This window comes from Harpia harpyja, chromosome 1 (genome assembly GCF_026419915.1).
Source record: "Harpia harpyja isolate bHarHar1 chromosome 1, bHarHar1 primary haplotype, whole genome shotgun sequence".
Lineage (NCBI taxonomy): Eukaryota > Metazoa > Chordata > Aves > Accipitriformes > Accipitridae > Harpia > Harpia harpyja.
Genome location: NC_068940.1, coordinates 80,388,190 through 80,411,292, shown reverse-complemented (window position 1 = coordinate 80,411,292; position 23,103 = coordinate 80,388,190). Strand labels below are relative to the sequence as shown.

General features: G+C 38.3%; 2 protein-coding genes across 3 annotated transcripts in view; one reads left to right on the top strand and one right to left on the bottom strand.

Moving 5' to 3' along the window:
- The window catches only part of COL28A1 (collagen type XXVIII alpha 1 chain), a 95,024-nt gene extending 88,570 nt beyond the window's left edge, over positions 1–6,454 (bottom strand). The window contains exon 1 of the mRNA XM_052801549.1: positions 5,918–6,454. The gene's annotated coding sequence lies outside the window, so the exon portion shown is untranslated. The remainder of the gene's footprint in view (positions 1–5,917) is intronic.
- Positions 6,455–8,872: 2,418 nt separating this feature from the next.
- MIOS (meiosis regulator for oocyte development) lies at positions 8,873–21,556 on the top strand. 2 transcript variants are annotated; one of them, XM_052801452.1, is made up of 11 exons: positions 8,873–9,001; positions 10,020–11,384; positions 11,593–11,691; positions 12,659–12,916; positions 14,768–14,937; positions 16,578–16,643; positions 17,291–17,449; positions 18,209–18,361; positions 19,702–19,906; positions 20,967–21,096; positions 21,337–21,556. In XM_052801452.1, the coding sequence occupies exons 2-11, from the start codon at positions 10,088–10,090 to the stop codon at positions 21,431–21,433; spliced, it is 2,634 nt and encodes an 877-aa protein (XP_052657412.1). In that variant the 5' UTR covers positions 8,873–9,001; positions 10,020–10,087; the 3' UTR covers positions 21,434–21,556. The 2 variants fall into 2 exon arrangements, with proteins under 2 accessions (XP_052657412.1, XP_052657418.1); XM_052801458.1 differs by having other exon boundaries at positions 8,873–9,005.
- The last annotated feature ends 1,547 nt before the right edge of the window (positions 21,557–23,103 follow it).

Here is a 23,103-nt window from a genome sequence, read left to right as displayed (position 1 = left end):
GCTTGCTCACATTTCTATGCTTCTCAGTGAATAACAAGGACAGCAACAACAACTGATACTAATGGAACAAGTGAAGTTGAGAGGTTCTTTCAAACTTACCCAACCCTATGCAGTGGCATAGGATGCTCTGCTGTCTAAAACCAGTCACCTTCCTTACTCAAAAGGCTTATTATTTTGAATGCCTCAGTCAATGAATGCCCAAGGTGAAAGACCTGGTGGGCCAGCTGGACCCACTGGACCCTTAGAACCTTTCTCACCCTGAAAATATATGGCACTTGCATACAGTAACTTGCATTAGGATTTTATTATGAAATCATACAAAATTAAGTGACAGTCACAACATATACAAAGAATGAAAGTATGATCTGTACAAATGAAAGAATTTTCAGTAGAAATACTAAAACCTAGTGGAAATAGTCTTGCAATCTGTACCTACAAATTTTGCAATCTCATTGCTGAATCTGTATAATTTGGCATACTTTTAAAAGGACACACATTTTACATAGACTGAGAGAAGTTTGAACCCCAGCTTCAAACTCCATATCTAATTAATACTTTCTCTTACCTAAAATCAGATAAACCAGTACTATCGGGTATGCATCATGACATGGAGGACTGCAACAGCACATCTGAAACAGTCTGCTAGGCTCCATCAAGCAACAACTTTTGCAAGTTTAAGTAATCATAATCTAAAACAGAAGTAATGTCAATGACAGCAATGTCAGACTACATACTTTTTCCTGTTTCTGTAAAGGGAAGAGCAGCAGTAGACTTACATAACTTAATTAGAAATTGCCGTGTCTTTAAAAAGTCAAAGTTTACATCACGTTGCAATGTGCAAAACTCCACTAGTATCTTGGTGTTCTCCTTCAGTATTCTTGAAAGGATTTGGCTAGTTTAGCTAGTCCCCCTTGGCCAGACATGACACAAATACAATAAATCTCAGAGGTGGACATAAACTAAAAGAAAAGCCAGACTTCTAGGAATCAAATACAGAAAAGCATAACAAAGTCATAGGGAAAAAAACATTTCCAATTAATATATCAAAAACCATTAACTAACCTTGGTATACTTTGATCTCTTATGAATTTTAAGAGATCTTTAACGAAGAAAAGAAGCTCAAAATGGAGCTTCCACTGTACAAAGTCCCTACATGATTAAAAATTCTTAAAGAACTCATAGACTTGTACATAGAACAAACTTGGAATATTCTGCAGAGTTACAAAAAAATGTAAATTTATACCTCATCCATGAGGAGAAAGTGCTGAAAATAGTTTGAGATACAACTGCATGAAAGCAATTCTCACATATATGGTATCAGAATTAAGCAGATCTTACAAGGAATATAAAAGGGACTGATCAGAAGTGTAAGCAATGTCTGAGAGGCCAGAAAATGTATGATTAAAATGAGACTTGCCAAAAGTCAAGCTGAATTAGATCCTGAGTTATTTATTTCTTTTTATATGTAAGTTTATTTAGCCATATCAATTACAAGGAACAGGGAAATATAAAAAGCAGCTATTATGCAATAGTGATGAAGAGATTAATAATCATCTACATACAACCTCAAAACTAAACAAATATTATGCATTATTTATAAATAAATATGCTACTGTTGGACAAAGGTGCAAATGTAGAGATAACCACAGGAAAACCAGAAGTGGAAAATCACAGTGTGGAAAACAGAAGCAAAGATCCAAGAGTTTAAAAGGCTCAGAAACTTTTCAGAAACCCACAGCATCACTAACCAAATACTGTTCCAGCATTTATTTTGAGATCAACAGAGGAAATATAATTTCTTAGTATGGTAGAATGATCAATTATAAAATGTGTATGTATGTCCCAACATGTAGTTCATGTGATCTAGTAACTGTGATACAGTGGTCTCTAAAAAGGCGAAATTCTTCTGCATTCTTAAACACCAAATAGCTCTTGCGTTTCCATTAAATTTGCTTGGTACCCGTCACTAGAGTAATGGCATTTACTGGTTCAAAATACAATTTTTCATTTTTAAATTTCTCTGAATCTCTCTTGTGCCAGAGACACAGGAAACGCCTCTTCCGTAGTTTGTGTATATGTCAGTAGTGTATTTGGACCCTCAATAAGACTCAAGAAATGCATAAGTTGTCAGATATTTAAGCTGCTGATTCCCTAGTACCTAAAGAACTTCCTCTTAAAATCAAAGTAAGTTAGATGATGTGATTATTGCAAGTATTAACTAAACTCATGTCCCACACTTCCGTACGGAAAAATGTTAGGAACACACAAACTGAAGTTCATCTTTGTTATAAAAAGAACCAGTAGGTGATTATTGGAAACAGATGTAAAAAGTCACTATGTCCCACTTTAACAGTAGCAAAGGAAGTGCAATGATGAAAAATGAAACAGATAAGCATGAAAATACAGGCTGCCAATTTTGCCTTTGATATACGATAGACTACTCTATTTGAATCACTCTTAGTTTTTCCACACATTTTGGCCTACTTTATTTATCAAAACAACTGCTGAGTTCCTAAAGACGACTATTATTAAGGAAAAAATGCTGGTTTTATGAGGAAAAATGCTTTTAAAATGGAAGGAATATTAGAATGAAATCTAAGCCAACTAATTGTTGTTCCATTAGACCACATTTGTGGTTTAAATTCATGAACCCTGTGAATATATAACACAGGAAATGTAGTTTCTTGGATAATACAAATTCTCCAGTATGTTTAGAGACAAGAAAAAACAGCCAACAAACATTAACACAAATGATGGATCCACATGTTTTCAGACTACAGGCACTGAATACAGGGAGATAACTGGAAGGATGGAAGAACGATGGTTTATCATGTTTTCTTTAAAAAGTTTTGCAAAGCTATAAAAACATTGGAAAGACCATTAAAAATTATTTACTGTAATTCAAAAGAGAAAGTAGGAAAACATTTAATAAGGAAGCCAAAGACTATGCATTTCCTTTGTTTTCTGAGAAAAGAAAGAAATATGAGAGGACCTAAAATAAGGAACTAAGATCCTGACTCTAATAGTGCCAAAGAAACCATGAAAAATGTGATATTTAAATATTTCCAGGCCACATATCAGCCTTTATATCTGAAGAAGGAAGTTATTCAGAGAGAACCTGAAATTGTCCAATTAGTACTTCAGCTTATAATTTCTATTTCAGACAATTTTAAAGAGAGTTAATAACAAATAAAGGACAAGAGGTAGACGTGCACATCTGCATGGCTTGCAGAAAAGCAGGTTCTGAAATCCTAATCATAGAGGACCAAGGAGATCTCTTTTTTTCAGGTAATTTATAAATTAAGAAGAAAACTTAATTACTGTGAGTGTGATCAAATATTGGAACAGGTTGCCCAGAGAGGATGTGGAGTCTCCTTTCTTGGAGAAACTCAGAAACCAACTGGGCAAGATCCTGAGCAACCTGCTCTAGCTGACCCTGACTTGTGCAGGAGTTGGACTAGGTCCCCTCCAGAGGTGCCTTCCAACCTCAGATGTTCTATGATTCTCTGATACCAGGCCATATTTCACTGAGAAACTAACCCATATTTCAGAAATTTCACTCAAAGTACAAAAATGTTCTCATAAGTGTACCTTACTCCCATTCCAAGTCCTCAGCAACTGTGTGGGTTGTGGTACCAAACTTACTAATGTGTACCTCTTTCACCTGACCTTTCAAACACGAAGTTAAAAAACTCATTTCTGATCTCCTGTGAATGACATGAAAATGCTTATCATCCCTTCCTCTGTTAAACAAACAACAGGTCTGACAACAGGACAAACCATACAGAAATAGATCAATACACAGAAGCATCAGAAGTCACAAATCCAATAATGAAAAAGATAAGCAAAGCAAATTTTTGCTTTGTCAAAGCAGAACTGATGACCTAACCATACAGGTTTGGAAAAAACTGACCAAGAACCCAGGCATGCCAGAAACAGCATGCTCCAATTCAGATGTCTCCCTGTTTTAAATGTCTGAGATCAGCTAATTTGCTTAAGAGAAAAGACAAACAAATGTACATGGGTTAGGGTAGGCATGCCTACCTGTTTAATACCTGGTTTTTCTGCATTGTAGTTTTGAGCTGACCACTAACTGAAAATGTTACTAGCTATTTTAACAGCTTTTCTCTTTCATTTAAATAATAAATTCTACCTGATTAAGTTAATACCTAAGGGACATGTAAAAACCACCAACATCTTATATAAAAGTCTCTTACAACTCAAAAACTGAAGAAGTATTCCAAATCATCACTTTTTTATGAAGCATTTATTTTTCTTTATGAAATAATGGAACTTAACAATATGTAATTGTCTATAAATACAGTAATATAAATCGTGATGTTATTTATAGTATGGCATATTGATTTATTCATTTATCTATATTCATTGGGGGTTGGACTAGATGACCTTTAAAGGTCCCTTCCAACCCAAACTATTCTACAATTCTATGATTTATATGCCCATTAGTAAGTAATTCATTCCCACTATTTGCTGTTACAGTAAAATACTGGATCAATCCTCTGTTTTAGTAGAATATTCATCTGCTTTTACTTTTCATAGTTGTTTTGTTTGGTATAAGAAGTCTCAGAAATATAAACAGAATGTAGGCTGTAACATCATGCAGCATTAATGCAAGGTTTGAAATAAAGAGATTATAGAATAATCAAAATAACTAGTACATACTTAAAAGAAAAAGGTAATTCAATATTGCCTGCTTCCACCTTAAAAAATTAGTTTAATAGAAGTCAGTTTTGACTTCACCTGGAAGACCAGCTAACATTTTAAAGTATAAAAATTGAACATTGCAGTAACAGCTTAATTTCTGCAAGGAAATGCCGACTCCTTTGTTTCTCTTGTTAATCTCTTTCATGGCAGATCTTAAATCTCCCAAATCCTTAACAATCCTCTTTCATAATTAGCAAGAATAACAAATGTTTTCTCTTAGACGGCAAAAATTTGGTTTTGCTAAAAATATTAATTTTGCATAGTATCATAGAAATTACACTGTCCACTATAGGGAAAAATGAGTAGTATTGCTTTAAACTATGCAGAATGGAATTTAGGACTAAAGGTTCATGTTCTGACCCGAGTAAATTCTCCTTAACTCCCTACTCTCTTTCCCAACCTCAACCATTCTGTGAATCTGTGATACTCTGTATTTGCTGTACTGTTTCATCTACTCCAGAGATGCTCATGTCCAGGCAGTTGCACTGAAGTGGAATAGGAAAATTCTGTCCTCTCTTTGTCGACATACAGAACTAGCAACATGGGACAAGGTTTATGAGATCCCTGTCACAGTAAGCAACTCTCTACAGATTCCTGTCTCCCCTCCAAAAAGACTGTAGAAGTTAAAATACCCAATGACTGCTATAACCCCTTCCATCAACTGCCGAGACAGAAAGCATCAGGGACCTGCCATTGACAACAGCTAGTGAAAAAAAAAGTGTGTTGGGCAATTGCTACCAAGGGGACTCTGTTTCGATTTTTCTGATTCAGCATAGAGTTATTTAACAATCACAGCATTTTTGAGACTGCTTGATTGGTTTCAGTCTCTTTGGCTGTTTGTTAAAGAGGAGTTACTTTACCAGTCATTCTGGGACACTGCGGAAGCTGCCACTTTGGCTACCTGAGTAGCTCACCAGAAATTCCAGCAGCAGGGAAAATGAACTGGCAGGTCCTCAGTGAAAGGAAAAAAATATCACAGCACATACGGAGGGCCCAGCTGAACAGCTGACTGTACCAACACAGCTCTGTGCCCCATGCCAGATGTGAAGCAAATTCTTGGCATTACCAGAATGTATTATTTTTTGCCCCCACATGTGTACCATTTAGCAACAAAATTAGATTGTGTATGAAATACATAATGAACTCTCAGAAAACTGTGGAAGAGTATTTCTATACCTTATGTTTCACTTACCTGAGGTCCCCAAGGTCCTTTAGGGCCAAATGGACGTTCCAGTCCCTACATACAAAAAAAGGAAAGACAAAAAGAAAGTGTTTTTATTTATTAACATTTCTTAAGAATTACTAATAATTTGGTTGGATTATCAAAAATTTTAAAATACCTTTAAAATAAAACATATTGTTGTGGTTTTACCCCAGTTGGCAACTAAGCACCACACAGCTGCTTGCTCACTCCCCCTTGGTGGGATGGGGGAGAGAATTGGAAGGGTAAAAGTGAGAAAACTCATGGGCTGAGATAAAGACAGTTTAATAGGTAAAGCAAAAGCTGTGTGCACAAGCAAAGCAAAACAAGTCATTCATTAGCTACTTCCCATCAGCAGGCAGGTGTTCAGCCATCTCCAGGAAAGCAGGGCTCCATCACGCGTAACAATTACTTGGGAAGACAAAGGCCATCACTCTGAATGTCCCCCCTTCCTTCTTCTTCCCCCAGCTTTATATGCTGAGCATGACATCATATGGTCTGGAATATCTCTTGGTCAGTTGGGGTCAGCTGTCCCAGCTGTGTCCCCTCCCAACTTCTTCTGCACCCCCAGTCCACTTGCTGGTGGGGTGGGGTGAGGAGCAGAAAAGGCCCTGACTCTGTGTAAGCACAGCTCGGCAATAACGAAAACATCTCTGTGTCATCAACACTGTTTTCAGCACAAATCCAAAACACAGCCCCATACCAGCTACTATGAAGAAAATTAACTCTACTCCAGCCAAAACCAGCACAAAAGTATTAATTCTTAAACATTAACTTAATAAAAATTTTCCATTTAAACAATATGCCAATATTCTACATTGAAATACGCTGAACCATCCTCCTTCATAACAAACCACGTCTTTTGTTGCACTTTATACCCCTTCTTAGTTCATTATAGTTTCTGATACTTTACAGATGACAAATGCTTGTTTCTTCAACATCACCATCATCATCAATACAAGTTACCTAAAAAAGTTTTATAATCCACTGCAACAGATTCTATGTACAGTTTTCTTGGCTGCTTTTTTTATGTTCAGGCGGCCTTCAAAACATGCCCTGAATAATTTCCTGTTATCTGATAAAACAGTTACCTTAGCATCCTAACAGCTTCTTAAAAGGTTGTTCAAGACATTTTTTGCCTTTCTCATATGAGATATTAAATACTTCCTTTCTCGATTGATGTTTCATTTTTTTTTCTAATAATTCCCTCATTCCTGAAGAGATGCTACGAACCCCAGTGAAGACACAAAATTTCCTGTGCCTTCAGAATGTTATCATGTTGCAGACTACTTTTTCTTCTGTTTGACAAAACTTCTCGCTTTCCTTTGAGATCTTTATTGAAATACTTTGCTTAGTGACTGCTCCCTAAGAATTTACAAACACTGCCATTTTGTCTTTGATATAGTATGTAGAATGTAAGGAAAAATATTCAGAATTACCATTGACAGAATTTAGTTACGATCCACATGATAAATCTGAGCAATGACAATAATACCTATTTTGCAGTATTTTCTACTTACATAAGTGAGATAGTTTTGAGTTTATCCTACAGGTCTGGGTAATAAGGCTTCAATTGCTCTTCCCCTGGCCCTGTTTCTTTCTGAGTCTACAAAGTCAAGTGAAGACTCCTGTTTGGCATCTGTAGGGCTTGGATTAGACTCCATATCCCCTTGCAATTCCCATTACAGAGCACGTTCAAAAACAGGGATGAAACAAAGGACACATCTAGAGAACGTGTTTAGAACACATCTGTATAATTACTGACAGGCTGGGTACCACACCCTTTTAGTAAGGTTGCCCAATATTTCCTATTTAAGACTCTGGGTTTTGTTATTTATAGCTTTATGTAACTTCAGAAACATAAGCTGTAACTATTTATGCCAGATGTCTTTCTGTCTACATTTTAGCCAAAGCAATCCAGTCATTTCCAAGAATGAGGCTAATGAAAAACAGGTGTTTTTCTTTGGTTAAATAAAACCTGCATCCTTAATGTTTTAAAGCAGTAGGGTATACTTTAGGAAGTACAGAGCTTAGGGGAGGAGAAAGAAGGATGTACTTGCTGTAATTCTTACGCAGATCTACTGAATTTTGGCCAAACTGTAAGCCTTTGAAAAAGGTCATCTGCACCCAGTCAAGAAACACTTGGATTGGAACAGGGACAAGAACTTGGAAGGACAGAAGCTAGAGGGATGAAACGCAAAAGCGGCTGAACACAAAGCAAAGAGGGCTACTGGTACCAGGAACCTTGTGCGTCACACCCCGCTTCTGTGTGGGAAGACCTCTGGGAAGCCATTCCAAAGGCAAACAGGCAACAGCAGGCTCCAAACCGGGTGAGATTTTTGGAGGTTTTGTCATCTCAGTTCATGCCCGTTGCACTTTCTAGCGTAAGTAACACTGTCCGGTTCCTCCGCTTACTAGTTACTTCCAGGGATGCGTAAAAATTGGTGTGGGACATCGCTGCCACTGTTTGCCCTTTTTCCACCTGTCGGTGGCACGCTAATCGAGAGTAGCCTTTTTGCGAGGAGGCGCTGAACAGCGTCACATAAAGCAGCGGGAGCATTTCAACAAATAAAACCAGCGCGGGCGTCAAGCCATCCTTCCCCTGCTCCGTCACTGGTTCACGGTGCGACTGGCGCTCACTCAGCCCTGTGGGTTTTTCTAACTTTGATTAACACCCCCAGCTTTTCGGCTTTAATCAGGCCACCCCAACGCCGCCCTGCGGGTTTACGCTGGCCCAGCTACTGCCAAGCGGGCGTAGCTGGCAGAAAAAGGGCCAAAAAAGAGCGGGCGGCCCCGGGGCCCCGGAAGTGAGCGCACTCCTCCGTCCGGCGGAAGGCGCTCTATGTGAGCGGGCGCTCACCTTCCTTGCCGCCCCGCGCGCCGGAAGTGCAGCGGCCTTCCTTGCCCGGCGCGCCGGAAGCGCCTCAGTTTTTCCTTCCCCGCTGCACTCGCAACCGGAAGCCCTCGTGCGCCTCCTGTTCTTCCTCCTCGGACGGCGGGGCCGGCTGGCGGCGGGTCGCCGCCCCCCGCCCGCCCCCCGGTGGCGGTGGTGCTGGTGCCGGTGGGTCCCGCGGGGTGGGTGAGCAGCTGCCGCGCCCGGGAAGGGTGGGAGGGTAGCTGTCGTCTGCGCTCCGGTCCCTTCCCACCGCCGCCGCGGCGTCCCGGCGGGCCTCGGCGGCTTCCTCGTTCCGCGGCTCCGGCGTCGCGCTGCCCCTGGGCAGGGAACGGCGGGGCGGGCCGGGCTGCGGCCTGGGTGCCCTGCTCCCCACCCCCCACCCCCCCCCCGGAGCACGTAGGAACCGGGCTGGGGCGCAACCAACAGCCACAGGAGGCCCGGGAGGAGTAAATAACGCTCCCTTTCCATGCTTCCCACTCTAGTGTGTCCCTTTTTCCAGTTATAGAAGAGGTTTATAGGATCTGTGGGGTCTTTTTGTGTATAGGCAGGTGTAACGATTCTGGGCATGCGGCTACTGAAAGCGTAAATGGAATTTAACAGTAGTGTACGTTTATGAATGCTGCTAGGCCAAAGATGAACAAAGACAAGGTAATGTTGGGGCAGAAGGTGGGATTAGGAGCAGTGGAATAAGATGAGGAGTGGGAAGTTGTGTTTCTGCAGAAATCTTCAAAGAGGGCAAGCCTTTCTAGGCTATGGAACAGGCTTTAGACAAAACAGACAGACTCTAATTTTTGTCAATTAGTGCACTTCAATGAAGCAGAGAAATTTTCATCTACCTATTTTAGGGAGTGGCTTTTTACCAGCAGGACGCCCACATATCATGCCACATCACATCTCAGTTAATCCCTTCTTCCTTAATAGTGGGGTGGAGTTTGCAAACACAGCAAATCCTATTGTCAGTTTGTAGGTGGCTATGTTGGTTCTGTCTCAGTAGGCATATACCAGTAAAAACAAAGTGTGCTGCGGGGAAAGTGATGTGATACAGGGAACGCTTAAAGTTTTGGACTGAAACATATACTCGTTAAACCCTTGGGCTAAAAGTCATTCGGAACCATATTTTTGTTTGTTTAAAGATGATCTCTGATTACAAAGGAATTTGGGTTTTGATAACATTCGTACAAATTATTTTCTCAACAGTTTCCATATGCATGGATATTACCTGAATCTTCTTACAAGAGCTTAAATTGTGTAAACTTACCCTAAACATGAGTGGCTCCAAACCTGATATTCTGTGGGCCCCACACCACGTTGACAGATTTGTTGTATGTGATTCGGAATTGAGCCTTTATCACATTGACTCTGCTGTAAGTTCAGAACTCAAGGCAGGGTCCTTGCGGTTATCGGAGGAAACTACAGCTACTCTTTTGTCAATAAATTCAGATACACCGTATATGAAATGTGTGGCTTGGTATCCAAAGTACGATCCTGAATGTCTCCTTGCTGTTGGACAGGCCAACGGTCGAGTGGTACTTACTAGCCTCGGTCAAGATCACAACTCAAAATCTAAAGATTTGATAGGCAAAGAGTTTGTCCCTAAACACGCACGGCAATGTAATACCCTTGCGTGGAACCCACTAGATAGTAATTGGCTTGCTGCTGGGTTAGATAAACATCGGGCTGATTTTTCAGTATTGATCTGGGATATCAGTAGCAAATATGCCCCAGAGACTGCAGTTGCTACAGAGAAAGTAAGACTTTCAGCAGGAGATCCGGAAGCAGGACTGGTCGTAACAAAGCCACTGTATGAATTAGGGCAGAACGATGCTTGTCTCTCTCTCTGTTGGCTTCCACGGGATCAGAAGCTGCTTTTAGCTGGAATGCATCGAAATCTAGCTATCTTTGATCTGAGGAACACGAGCCAAAAAATATTTGTAAACACCAAGGCTGTCCAAGGAGTGACTGTTGATCCCTATTTCCACGATCGTGTAGCTTCCTTCTATGAAGGTCAGGTTGCCATATGGGATTTAAGAAAGTTTGAAAAGCCTGTTTTGACCTTGACAGAGCAACCAAAACCCTTAACAAAAGTTGCGTGGTGTCCAACAAGAACTGGACTGTTAGCTACTTTAACAAGGGATAGTAATATCATTAGACTGTATGACATGCAGCATACTCCCACCCCTATTGGAGATGAAACTGAGCCAACAATAATTGAAAGAAGTGTCCAACCGTGTGAAAACTACATTGCTTCATTTGCCTGGCATCCCACAAGTCAAAATCGAATGGTGGTAGTGACTCCCAATAGGACTATGTCTGACTTCACAGTTTTTGAAAGAATTTCTCTTGCATGGAGTCCAGTGACATCCTTAATGTGGGCTTGTGGACGACATTTATATGAGTGTACAGAAGAAGGAAAGGCTAGTTCCTTGGAAAAAGACATAGCAACCAAAATGCGGCTCAGAGCTCTGTCAAGGTATGGTCTTGATACTGAACAAGTTTGGAGAAATCACCTCCTAGCTGGAAATGAAGATCCTCAGCTGAAATCGCTTTGGTACACTCTGCATTATATCCTTTATTTTACTGTAGCTTAAATCCTAAAGAAGTAATATACCTTTATATGTAAACCAGTTATATGAAATGCATGAATATCTTTAAATATAATGCAACATCCTGTAAATACTTTGCACATGTTAATAGGATGTGACTTTAAATTAAAAAAAAAAAAGTTTTTCAAACACTTGGGAAAAATTAAGCTTCCTATACATGAAAATACTTATGAAGCAGTATACTGAAGATATGGATCAAAAACTTACAGGAAACAAAGGTCCCTTAGTTTATGCTGGCATTAAATCAATTGTGAAGTCATCTTTGGGTAAGAATGTTCCAACTTTGATAAGTTCTATTATAGTATGTTTACAGAATGATGCACTCGTGGGTCTGTCTTTAAAAATTGTTGAAAGAGGCTATTTAAAAATATAGAAACAAAGTATTTCTGTTTGTGTTTTAACAGTTATATTACAGGAATATAAACTGTTAACAGTTTATATTACAGGAACTTCCAGAATTTTCAGTGTTCTTGGAAAGTCAGTAATCATAAAAACAAAGTATCCTCAGAGGTAAATCTTCAACTGAACTATTTCAAACATTTGGGTTTTGACTATGGCGCTGAAAATTCTTGCTCCCCACATAACTATTATATTTTTTGAAGTTCCACATAGGAGTGTAGTTCTAGGAAGCTGACTTTACTGTAGTCACTGCTAATATACTAATCACATTTGTATAACTGTGTTTAAATAAGCTGTCTTGTTCTGTAGTGTTAATCACCTCTGGTGCATCACATGCCTCTCATGCTCAGTAAAGTTTTTATTAGTATAATTTATTATTTGAATCTTTCCTTCTCTATTCATTATGTGTCTTACTAATGTTTACGCTCCTTGGAGCAAAAAAAAAAACTCTTTAGGGGTGGGAAAGCTTCTAGCACATTCATGGTTGCTAAGACGAAGAGAACTGGTAGAGCAGGTGCTTGACTGTGTAGTATGTATTTTCAGATTGAACATACTGATAACTCCTGTCAATTCTAAGAAGAACCTCCAAAATCTTAGGGGGTAGAGGAAAGAAAAAAGACTTAGTGGGAAATATGTGTCAAATTTAGATGCATGATTTTTAGCAGATCAAAATGATTTTGTGGATGCTGCTACTTACCATGGAGCTTTTAGTGATGTTAATTTAAAGTACTAAAATATGATACTCAGCTTTTGTACTCTGCTTTATGATTGAAATCAAAGTGTTGCAATTTAAATTGTGATTTAAGCATAATTTAACTTATTTTCCATTTCTAGGAACAACAGAGAACCTCAGGCACAGCAGGAGTGGATCTGATAGACAAGCAGATATTATTCAGTATCTGAGTGAGGAGAGATCCTTGGCTTTGCAGCTCTGTGGGTGGATAAAGAAGGGAACAGACTTAGATGTGGAACCTTTTTTAAATTCGTTGGAACAGGAAGGAGACTGGGAGCGAGCTGCTGCTGTAGCACTTTTCAACTTGGACATACGGCGAGCAATACAAATTCTAAATAAAGGGGCTTCCTCAGGAAAAGGTGCGTATTGTGTTTAATATCTTTTACTTTGACATTATATCACCTTAGTAGATTTTTTTCTGTAAACAGAATTATGGAAGATAGTATGGAAAAGATGCCTGTTGTCTTATAAAATAGTTACTTCAAGTGGTTGTGTTGGAGCCTGAGAATCTGACAGATCCTGATCTTTCACTCCTCAGACTGTCATATGCCTTACTATCTAGTTAAAATAGATTGTATGTTTCAGAATTTCCTATTGATACTGTGCTGGTTTTGGCTGGGATAGAGTTGATTTTCTTCATAGTAGCTGGTATGAGGCTGTGTTTTGGATTTGCGCTGAAAACAATGTTGATGACACAGAGATGTTTTCGTTACTGCTGAGCAGTGCTTACACAGAGCCAAGGCCTTTTCTGCTTCTCACACTGCCCCACCAGCGAGTGGGCTGGGGGTGCACAAGAAGTTGGGAGGGGACACAGCTGGGACAGCTGACCCCAACTGACTAAAGGGATATCCCATACCATATGACATCATGCTCAGTATATAGAGCTGGGGGGAGTTGGCCAGGGGTTGCGGATTGCTGCTCAGGAACTAACTGGGTATCGGTCGGCGAGTTGTGAGCAATTGCATTGTGCATCGCTTGTTTTGTATATTCCAATTCTTCTATTATTATTATTGTCATTTTATTACCATTATCATCATTATCATCATTATTATCATTATTATTTTCTTCCTTTCTGTTCTATTAAACTGTCTTTATCTCAACCCATGAGTTTTACTTTTTTTTTTTTTTCCCCCCCGATTCTCTCCTCCATCCCACTGGGTGGGGGGGAAGTGAGCAAGCAGCTGCGTGGTGCTTAGTTGCTGGCTGGGATTAAACCACGACAGATATATAGCCCAGAAAGTGTTACACTGAGAACTAGTGGGATTCTTTTATTTTAATGGAATTGTGTCTTGGCTAGATGTCATGTATACCTGCTTCCTTTGGGCTATATGGAGCTTTCCACCAGTGCGATGGCTGTGGAATAACTCAAATGTAATATTCAGGGTCTGCAGAAAACATTTGTTTTGGAGTAATATTTGGCAAGAGTTGCAATGTATGAGGGAAAAGTTAAGCTACTAGAGCCAGGAGATGGAGGTATTTTTGTTCTGTTTTCTTGCCAGTATTCCTCCTACAAGTGCGGTTTGCATCTGTGTTATTTTATTAAATTTAAAAGACTATCTTGCCGCTAAAGTGGATAGGTAAGACATGAAGGGAACTGTTAAGGCTCTTTTATTTTTAATATTGCCCCTTTCTGGTGGGGGGAAGTGTGTGTGCTTTCCATAGGGAAGGTTCAGAGCGGAGACGCGCTATCTTAAAAAATAAAATTGAACTTTATGACAGAATGAATATTTAGATGAAATAGATTTAATGTTTTCAGGAAACTTGTTAACTTGAAGCTGCTATATGCAGTTGTCATCCTCCAGCTAGGTCAGTTAAGTGATGGCTATGTATACAATCCTATCTTTTCACTTCTTGTGGATATGAATTATGGTAATGACAATCTTTTGTGATAGTGATAGGAACACATTTAGCAGTTCAAAACTATTTCAAAATACCAGAACCAGTGTGATGTTGCTTGAAGTATTACTCAGGCTGTCATGCATGTGGGCTTGTAACTTTGAGCTGTTAGCTGAACAGAGGCATTTAAAACAGAAACTAATAAATGCTAGTGTATGCACATTTATTTTAGCTAGTGTTAATTCTACTGCATTTTGTCTTGCATCTTGACAAAACGTTCTGTTTCAAACTGATGCTTTCAATTACAGTTTTAATTGTTTGGGTTTTTTTAAGTCCATAACTTGAATATTGTTTCACTGGTTGTTTTTAATCAGGTGATCTGAACCTTAATGTAGTAGCAATGGCTCTGTCAGGCTACACGGATGAGAAGAACTCACTTTGGAGAGAAATGTGCAGTACTCTAAGACTGCAGTTGAACAATCCCTACTTGTGTGCTATGTTTGCTTTCCTGACAAGTGAGTCTGGTTCATATGATGGTGTTTTGGTGAGTAAATTTCTGTTATGTTAAAATTCCTTTAAGTAATAGGTGCATATATATACACATACACATGTGTAAGGGAAGTGCTATATAGTCCATGAATTAATCAGATTAGAATGTATCATTTTCTCCTGATGCTGGCAGATAACATTTTTTTTCTGCTAAACAGACATCTCATATTAGTGAATGTTACATTAGTGAACGAAACATCCATAAGCAGCCAAAATATCCAATATAGTTCACGCATTCTTTAGAGGAAATTTCTTTAGCATGGAGTTATTGAACCACTAGAAATGCATTATCAAAATAATTTGGGGGGGGGCAAAAGGGGAGAGAGGTTAATAATGGAAATGCACAAAACAGAATAAGTGCAGGGGAGTTTGCAGAACTTTCATCAAGCTATATTTGCATTGAATTGTATTTTATTTTTCCTTGTTTACTTGTTAAAATAATTCACTGTGTTGAAACAGTAAACAGAATAATTTCACATCTTCTGAAATTGGTATAGAATTGCCATGTGAAGAGCAAACTAAATCTTTAATATGAGATGCTTTGGGCCTTTGGAGGAGTAACATGCTTGCTGCTTGGTTAGAGAACATCAGAAATACTTGATTCAGTAGGAATTATTTAGCCCAAGGGAGGACTCCTGTCATACAAAAGGGTAATTGGCCTAAACCTGTTGAAAACAAAGTTGTCATATGATGCTTTTAGGGTATTAGAAAAAAATAACGTAAGAATCCCGGAGGAGAGAAACCCGAGTGTTTTTTTCTTTCTTCAAGAGAGAATGCTCTTGTTCTCTGGATGTTAGGTAATAATTTTATAGTTGTTTTTTATTGATGAATTGGAAACTGACAGATCATAAGGTGGTTTTTTTTAATTCTAATTTTTACTTCAGTGACACCTGTTGAAGTTTGCATGAAAAAGATTTTGCCAAGCACATCTCCTTGTTTTGGTAGTGTCAATCACAATTTCTATTCTGAGAATATCAGGAGGGAAAAATATGGGCACAGCTAAGTACCAGAATTAATCTAGTCAAGGATTTTTTTCTTTAGTGTTGCATCTAGTAAAAGGATTAAAAAGCAGAAAGTAAATATTATTGCATTGCTGTACCTTGAGTGCCAATATACTTGTGAGAAGTCCATGTTCTGGGTGTTTGGAGTTAGTTTTTGGTTGGTTTTTGTTTGTTTGTTTGCTTTGTTTATTAACTTTCAGTTGTGATTTTAGGAAGGAATTGAGTGGTTAGGCTAGTTATTTTCCAAGTATGGTAAATGAGGGTTTGTTTGTTCTTCCCCGTCACTTGGTGAGACTCTTGGCTATATGTGCTAGAAGCACTAAGCCCAGCTCTACATGACTTGCAAAGTTTCTTTTTCTAGAGTTTCATAAACCATGTAGGATGTGTTGTACCAGGCTTTCCTGCCATTTGAGTAGATTGTTCCAGTAGCCACAGTCTTGCTCTGATACCTGTATCTGAGTGTAAACGATTAATTTGATATTTAGTGTTAGCTTTCTTCAGATGTGATGTTTTCTTTGTACATAATCAATTTCATAGTTATACAATAGTGCAAATGTTCTGACTTTTACAAACAATGTATTGAAAAAGCAGAAACTTGCATGTGATGGTAGTATTCCCATTTTTCTCTCCGAAGTATGAAAATAATGTAGCTGTACGAGACAGAGTGGCATTTGCTTGCAAGTTCCTCAACGATGCTCAGGTAAGTTTGTGGTTGCACATTTAAGCAAACTGTTAAGCTGGGCTTTATTTAGAGGCAGAAGAAACTCTGGGGTGGAGGGGTGAACAGTGGAAGCAATGAGTCATGAGTGATTTGGTTTTCACATCACAGTAGGATCTAAGGTATGGTATAATCTGGTCTTCAGTCTGTACCTTCAGCTTGATTTTGGGGTTTTTTTTCTTGTTTGTTTGGGTTTTTTATTAGTATTCATGACATGCTAGTTTGTTAAATGTTATTGCATTACCTGTATGTCTGTTTTGCTGAAGAGTATTTGTACTTACTCAGTATTTATTTCCAAATATTTATGTTCTCTCAAATTCAGGCTTGGTTTTACAGCAGGAATGTTTTCTTTTAAATTCACTGAAGTATTTAAAGAATACGTAACCTCCCTCTTTGCACTTCCCATCAGGAGGCTTAAAGTTTCTTGATAAATACTTGAATTCTTGCAATATCGTGGACATAGCCATATAATTTTTTCTGCCTAACGTCCAGCAAGCAGCATATTCTGTTAGCAGCGGACACTCTTACAGAAAGCTATTCAAATCATGAAATGTTTTGTCATATGCCAACATAAATGAGTTAGGAAGGGATGAACAGACAGCAAAAGTTAAGTAAAGTTTTTTTTATAGCTGAACAGGTTTATTGAAAAGCTGACGAATGAAATGAAAGATGCTGGGAATTTGGAGGGAATACTGTTAACCGGGCTGACAAAAGATGGAGTTGACTTGATGGAAAGTTATGTTGACAGAACAGGCGATGTCCAGACAGCAAGCTATTGCATGCTACAGGTTAGTGTTTCACTCAAAAGTAAATCTTTATAGAGGAGAACTAAACATAGTTTCTTTAGCAGTATAGTACTAAATCTTGTGAACTAAAAAGTATTTTCTGTAATAAATTGGGACGGTACATATCATGCCTGTTTTGCGGAATCATCTGAAATACTCAATGTTAACTATAAACATGTATCTTCACTCTCTCTCTGGTTGAGGTAGCTTGAGGAGATAGCAGGGGAAAGAGGCAAAAAGAAAACACTGTCCTTTTCACTAGCTGAACTGGGAATACTCATTCCTCTGCTTATTGCTGGTGTGTTTCCTGACAGGTTCATTATTTTTTTTGCTTCCAGGATCTTGATGGAGAACTCAGGTGAGATTTTTTGTTTGTAGGCATTGCGTTTGGCTTTTTTTGTGATGGACTTGTCTTGGCCCTTACACAGTTGCGGCTATTGCCAGCACTGTGTTTAACTGCATATGTAACCATCAATGATATAGACTGTGATATGTGACAGAATTTTATAATCCTTCATCTGACAGACATGATTTTTTAGGAGGACAGGGCAGCACAAGTATTTTCAACCAGAGAGGCAGACTGAAGGGAATTTTTATCAAACTCACATTACAGTTTAGCAGAAAATTAATCTTTTTCTAGACAAATTACACTGCATTATTTCTCATATCTTGTTGTACACTTTGTAAAGCCTTTTGAAAAAGTGAATAATATGTATTGTGTATCTTCAGTGAGTGTCTGACATTTTTTCCTGCCTGCTTTAGGGTTCTCCATCGGATGTACTTAAGGATGAGAGGGTTCAGTACTGGATCGAGAACTACAGGAATCTTTTGGATGCGTGGAGATTTTGGCATAAACGTGCAGAATTTGATATCCATAGGAGTAAGCTGGATCCCAGTTCAAAGCCTTTAGCCCAGGTAAATGTAATTCTTGTATGAAGTATGACCAGTCCAGAAAGGAAGGTGGCATGGTACTTCTATAGAAAAAAGTTGCTGGCCACACCTTGGCTTTCATGAGGATTCATGTGCAAAAGAAAGATTTCAACTAAGGCTGCCCTGAAAAAGTAGCTGTTTTTTTCAAAATATTTTTTTAGAAAGGACTTGATAACTGTTTTGATAGAGAGTACAGAAATCTGGTAAACAAATCTACGCGTCTTCATGTCTAATCTAGGAAATCAGTTCCCTACCATTTTATTTGTGTTCTTTTTTTTTTCTTTTCTTAAACCTTTTTCTTTCAAATAACAGGTGGTCTTTCAGAAACTAACTTTTCAACACTTTCTGGGGAAACTCGTTTTTTTTCCTCCCATGTTGAAAAACAAAATCAGAGATGTATCATCCAGCTGAATTCAGCATCACTGTGAGGGTGATGCTGAAACCAGGGAATTGAACCAAGAACTAGTTCAAATTGGCTCTGTTTTAACTGAAGTGAACCTCAAAGCTATTTTGAAGCCCTTGAACCTTAAACTGAAAGTGAACAGCAGCAACTTTCATTATCAGTTCTGAACATAAGCTAAACCAAAAACTAACGCCCTGTCCAAATGCTATCTACTTAACATCTGGTGGCATTTTTAGCCAACATGGTCTTACCACAGCACCTTCCACTCTCTCATGTCTGCTAAGTATGTGCATTACAAGCCTTAGGGCCCAAGGGCTTCTAAGGAAGGCTGGGTTTGAATTCATGTATCTGTCACAGCTGTTTAAGGACAGCTGCATCCTTACTGCTCCAAATGGGAGAGAGTTGAGTTTACTGCTCCTTCATTAATGTGATCAACATAAATAGCCCCTAAAGAATTTAAAGTATGTGCTCCTTCGTATCAAGTCACAACTTGTGGCATAAGGTATGTAGATAAAGATTATTAGGAAAATACTCATGTTGGGGACTCTAGAGTGGGTCACCTGACTATAAGGAGGGAGACACCAGATTTAGTTACATAGTAGGTAGAGTAAACTTAATTTCTTTCATTACTGCAGATATGGCTTTTTATTATCTTAAATAATACCTTTCCAAGTTTTAGCAATTGTGCATGTTTTTATGTGCTTCTGAGGTAAGTGAGCATCATTAATGCCTACTTCTCAGGACTGCAGTCCACATCTATAAGCCAAGATGTTAGGAACTCCTTCACAAGTAGCCTTGGCTTTCCAGGGCACTCTCTAGAATATCTGGTAAATTAAGTGTTTGCTAGCTTGAACAAATTCACTCATAGGTGTAGAAAAAGTGGAACCAAACCAAAAAATTAATGGGCTTTTGTTCTCTTTAGGTGTTTGTGAGTTGCAATTTCTGTGGAAAATCAATCTCTTACAGCTGTTCAGCTATTCCTCATCAGGGGCGAGGTTTTAGCCAATACGGAGTTAGCGGTTCACCAACTAAGTCAAAAGTTACAAGCTGTCCTGGTTGCCGTAAACCCCTTCCTCGCTGTGCACTTTGCTTGATAAATATGGGAACACCAGTTTCCAGCTGTCCAGGTATGACACAGTGGGTTTTAGTTATTCAGCTAGAGTACTAGTTAGAGGCCTAATTAGCAGTTCCTGTTGGAATATCTTCTGTTGCACCTTTTTCTTTCTGTTTGTACTCATACTATAAATATTCATACTCATCATTTTGAGCGAGGAAGACCATAATTGAAAACTTGTTTACATCCCATCTGATTTTATGATGAAACCTATGTCTCAATTCTTTCGTGTCAGACAGTATGCACAGTTACTTGGTTCTGACAGTTTTCCCAGTGGTTAGACAGATTAAAAGATTCAAGTATTGTGGTGGTCAGTATTGTGACCTTTAAAACTGTAAGAAATGGGAAGTGTGTTTTCTTGAGATGAATTATAGGCATGCTACAGAAATCTTGGAATGTAAATTAATTGATTTTTAGCTGGAAGAGGAAGAGAGAATAAATTTAATGTGGTATACTTTCACTAAGTACAAAAGAATGTATGGGTCGTGCTGTCACAGCTGAGAAATATTATGACTAGAATCTTTTGGTTCTGTATGTCTTGGGCTCAGCATTATACAAGGTCTAAACTAAACTGATTTTGTCCATATTTTTAGGTCAGTCTTGTTATAGGGCCATGAGCAGCTGTGCAATTGTCATCTATTTATATATCTCCTCTCATTCTTTCACTGATCTGTGTTATGACTTCTATATTGTAATTGTTCCAATTCATAACTTAGATTTTGTTGATTTTTCTAAAGCAGAACATTTCACGTGCAGTAAAACAGGCCCATAATTCACTGTAACATAAATCAATCACTGAAACATAAATCGCTGTTGAAAGAGATTCTGTCTGTAAAATTTGTTTAATAGGCAAGTTTAGCATGTCCATAAGATGTGAAACAACAGTTCAGCAATAAAATTCTTGTTTTGGCATTCCACCAGTTCTTAATAATTTCACTGACTTCACTTTTAAAATCAGGCCACTTCTTCACATAATGTTCCTAATTTCAAATTTATTCTAATAGTGTTACTGGGATTGAAACAGAAATGATTTACAAGCATATTTGTGGGGGGGGGGGGTTGCCTCTGCACAGGAGGATCCAAGTCAGATGAAAAAGTGGATCTTAGCAAAGACAAGAAGTTAGCCCAGTTCAACAACTGGTTTACTTGGTGTCACAACTGTAGGCATGGTGGACATGCTGGACATATGCTTAGCTGGTTCAGGTAAGTTGATATTAAAATCTTTCCTATTTCACATGTGTATGCTGCACTGAGTAGGACATGCCTCCTTTGCTGTATCTATCATTATAGTGTTTTGTTGGTTTAGAACATATGCAAAACTTAACTATGATGCTCAGTGTTTCTGAGATACTGTGTCCCTGCACGTACTTAAATGTATAGATTACAAAATTCTTGTTAGTTTTATTTTACATGTTTTTTCTTTTTTCTGCTATTGCTGTCTAGGGACCATACTGAGTGCCCAGTTTCTGCTTGCTCTTGCAAGTGTATGCAGCTGGATACAACAGGGAATCTCATTCCAGCAGAGACTGTCCAGGCATAAATATTGTTTGAAAACGTGGGGCTCTCTGATGGATGTCCATCATAGTCCAAGCATATATTTTAGACAAAGGTCATTTGTGACTTACTGACTGTGAAAAAATAAATTGCTATCAGATTAGTAAAATGATGTGTGTCTGACTGTGCTTGGTAGAAACAGGTATTCCTGAAATGAGCCTCTGGGTATAGCATATGGTCCTTGTTCAGAGGATTGAAGCAGTTCAGTTCAAAAGCACTCCTGGAATTGTGGACTCTTTGGATTTGCTAAAATCCGAAGAACTTTATTAAAAGTTTTCAGGGTAATGCTGATGGGCCCTTTTATTTGTTTTTCTAAACTGTGAAAGTGGGCCTTCAAAATAAACACCTGAAAAGTGTTCTTCAGAAGATGGCAAAGTGATGCTGTGGATTCCTCTGTTCATTGTTTGATCACACTTTCTTGTATGCAAATGATCATATCCTTGTAAGTTCATTCAAAGTGCCGCTGTTAATTGTATTCTAAAGATTTTCATTTTAAAGAAAAGTCCATTTCTTTCTGTTACCAAGTTTTGTTAATAGTAAAGCAATATCTTTGCAATTCAAGATCTTATTTGCCTATGTACCTAGCCGATGTGAATTTTAATGATAAAGAATTTGAGGGGTTTGTCTCCTAGCGATGTTTATATCCTAGAGAAGAGTTCCCTGAAAGGTCATGTGTGTTTCAGTGCAGAATGCAGGTAAACTATAGGAGGTTTCATTTGATTGATTAATTTTTAAGGTAGTGCTGTAAAGATCTGAAATCTTAAGGACTGGAGACTTGTAAATATTTAAGTTTTAAACTACTTAATGAATTTTGACTTCAAAAATATTTGAAGACTTTTGGATAATCAGCATTTCCCTGTACTTCTGAAATATGCTGGGAAGTGTGAAATCAACCTATAAAAATCCTGCTTCTGGTCACTAGCAGACACCAGTCTGCTCCCAAAATGCTGCACAATTTTAAGTCATTGACCAGAAGTAGTTATGTTACCAGCTGGAATTAAGATTATTAATTAACTTGAGAGAGAGTCAATGATATTTTGCTAATACTGTGCTAGGAGCTAATGGGTATTGTTGTCCTTGGTTTTGTAGGCAACAAAATTCACACAAATTAGGGGAAAAAAAACCTGTTTTAAGGTATGTGATAATAACATCAGTTTATTTGGTGTGTGTTTATTTACCAGTAGAAACAGTATATGAGTTACTTAACACTTGCGTGCTATGAAATACTAAATGGAATGCTAGCAATAAGCTGGTACCGTATTGCCAGGACTGTGAAAATCGGTGTTTAAAAAGAGAATATATTGTAATATACCACTACTTCTAAGAGCTCTAGTGTAGTTGCAACAAGTTAGAATGTGGAAACGTTTTCTGTAGATGTACATGATTACATTCAGGACTTTGGGTTGTATTTTCTGATTTAGCATTAATGTTGTAATACATCTGCTACATTTATTCTCATCTCAATTTCTTGCCTAATTGACAAAGATCTTTTTTAAGTTAAAAATCTAAGAGATACTTGATATTTGTAGGCATGGGAGAGCAGTTACTTTTTTTTCTTGTTAGCATATTTATTTCTCTTTCCAGTATTCTTGCACACTTCATGTTGCTGTTGAAGAGCTCTTCAAAATGTTCTCCATTTATATATGTAAACTGGGG

Bases quoted from the DNA above. Each gene is read 5' to 3' on its own strand.
- MIOS (XM_052801452.1), top strand. From the start codon at position 10,088: ATGAGTGGCTCCAAACCTGATATTCTGTGGGCCCCACACCACGTTGAC. The intron at 11,385-11,592 runs ATATCCTTTATT...ACATGAAAATAC, and splicing joins GCTTTGGTACACTCTGCATT to TTATGAAGCAGTATACTGAA. The intron at 21,097-21,336 runs GTAAGTTGATAT...ATTGCTGTCTAG, and splicing joins CATATGCTTAGCTGGTTCAG to GGACCATACTGAGTGCCCAG.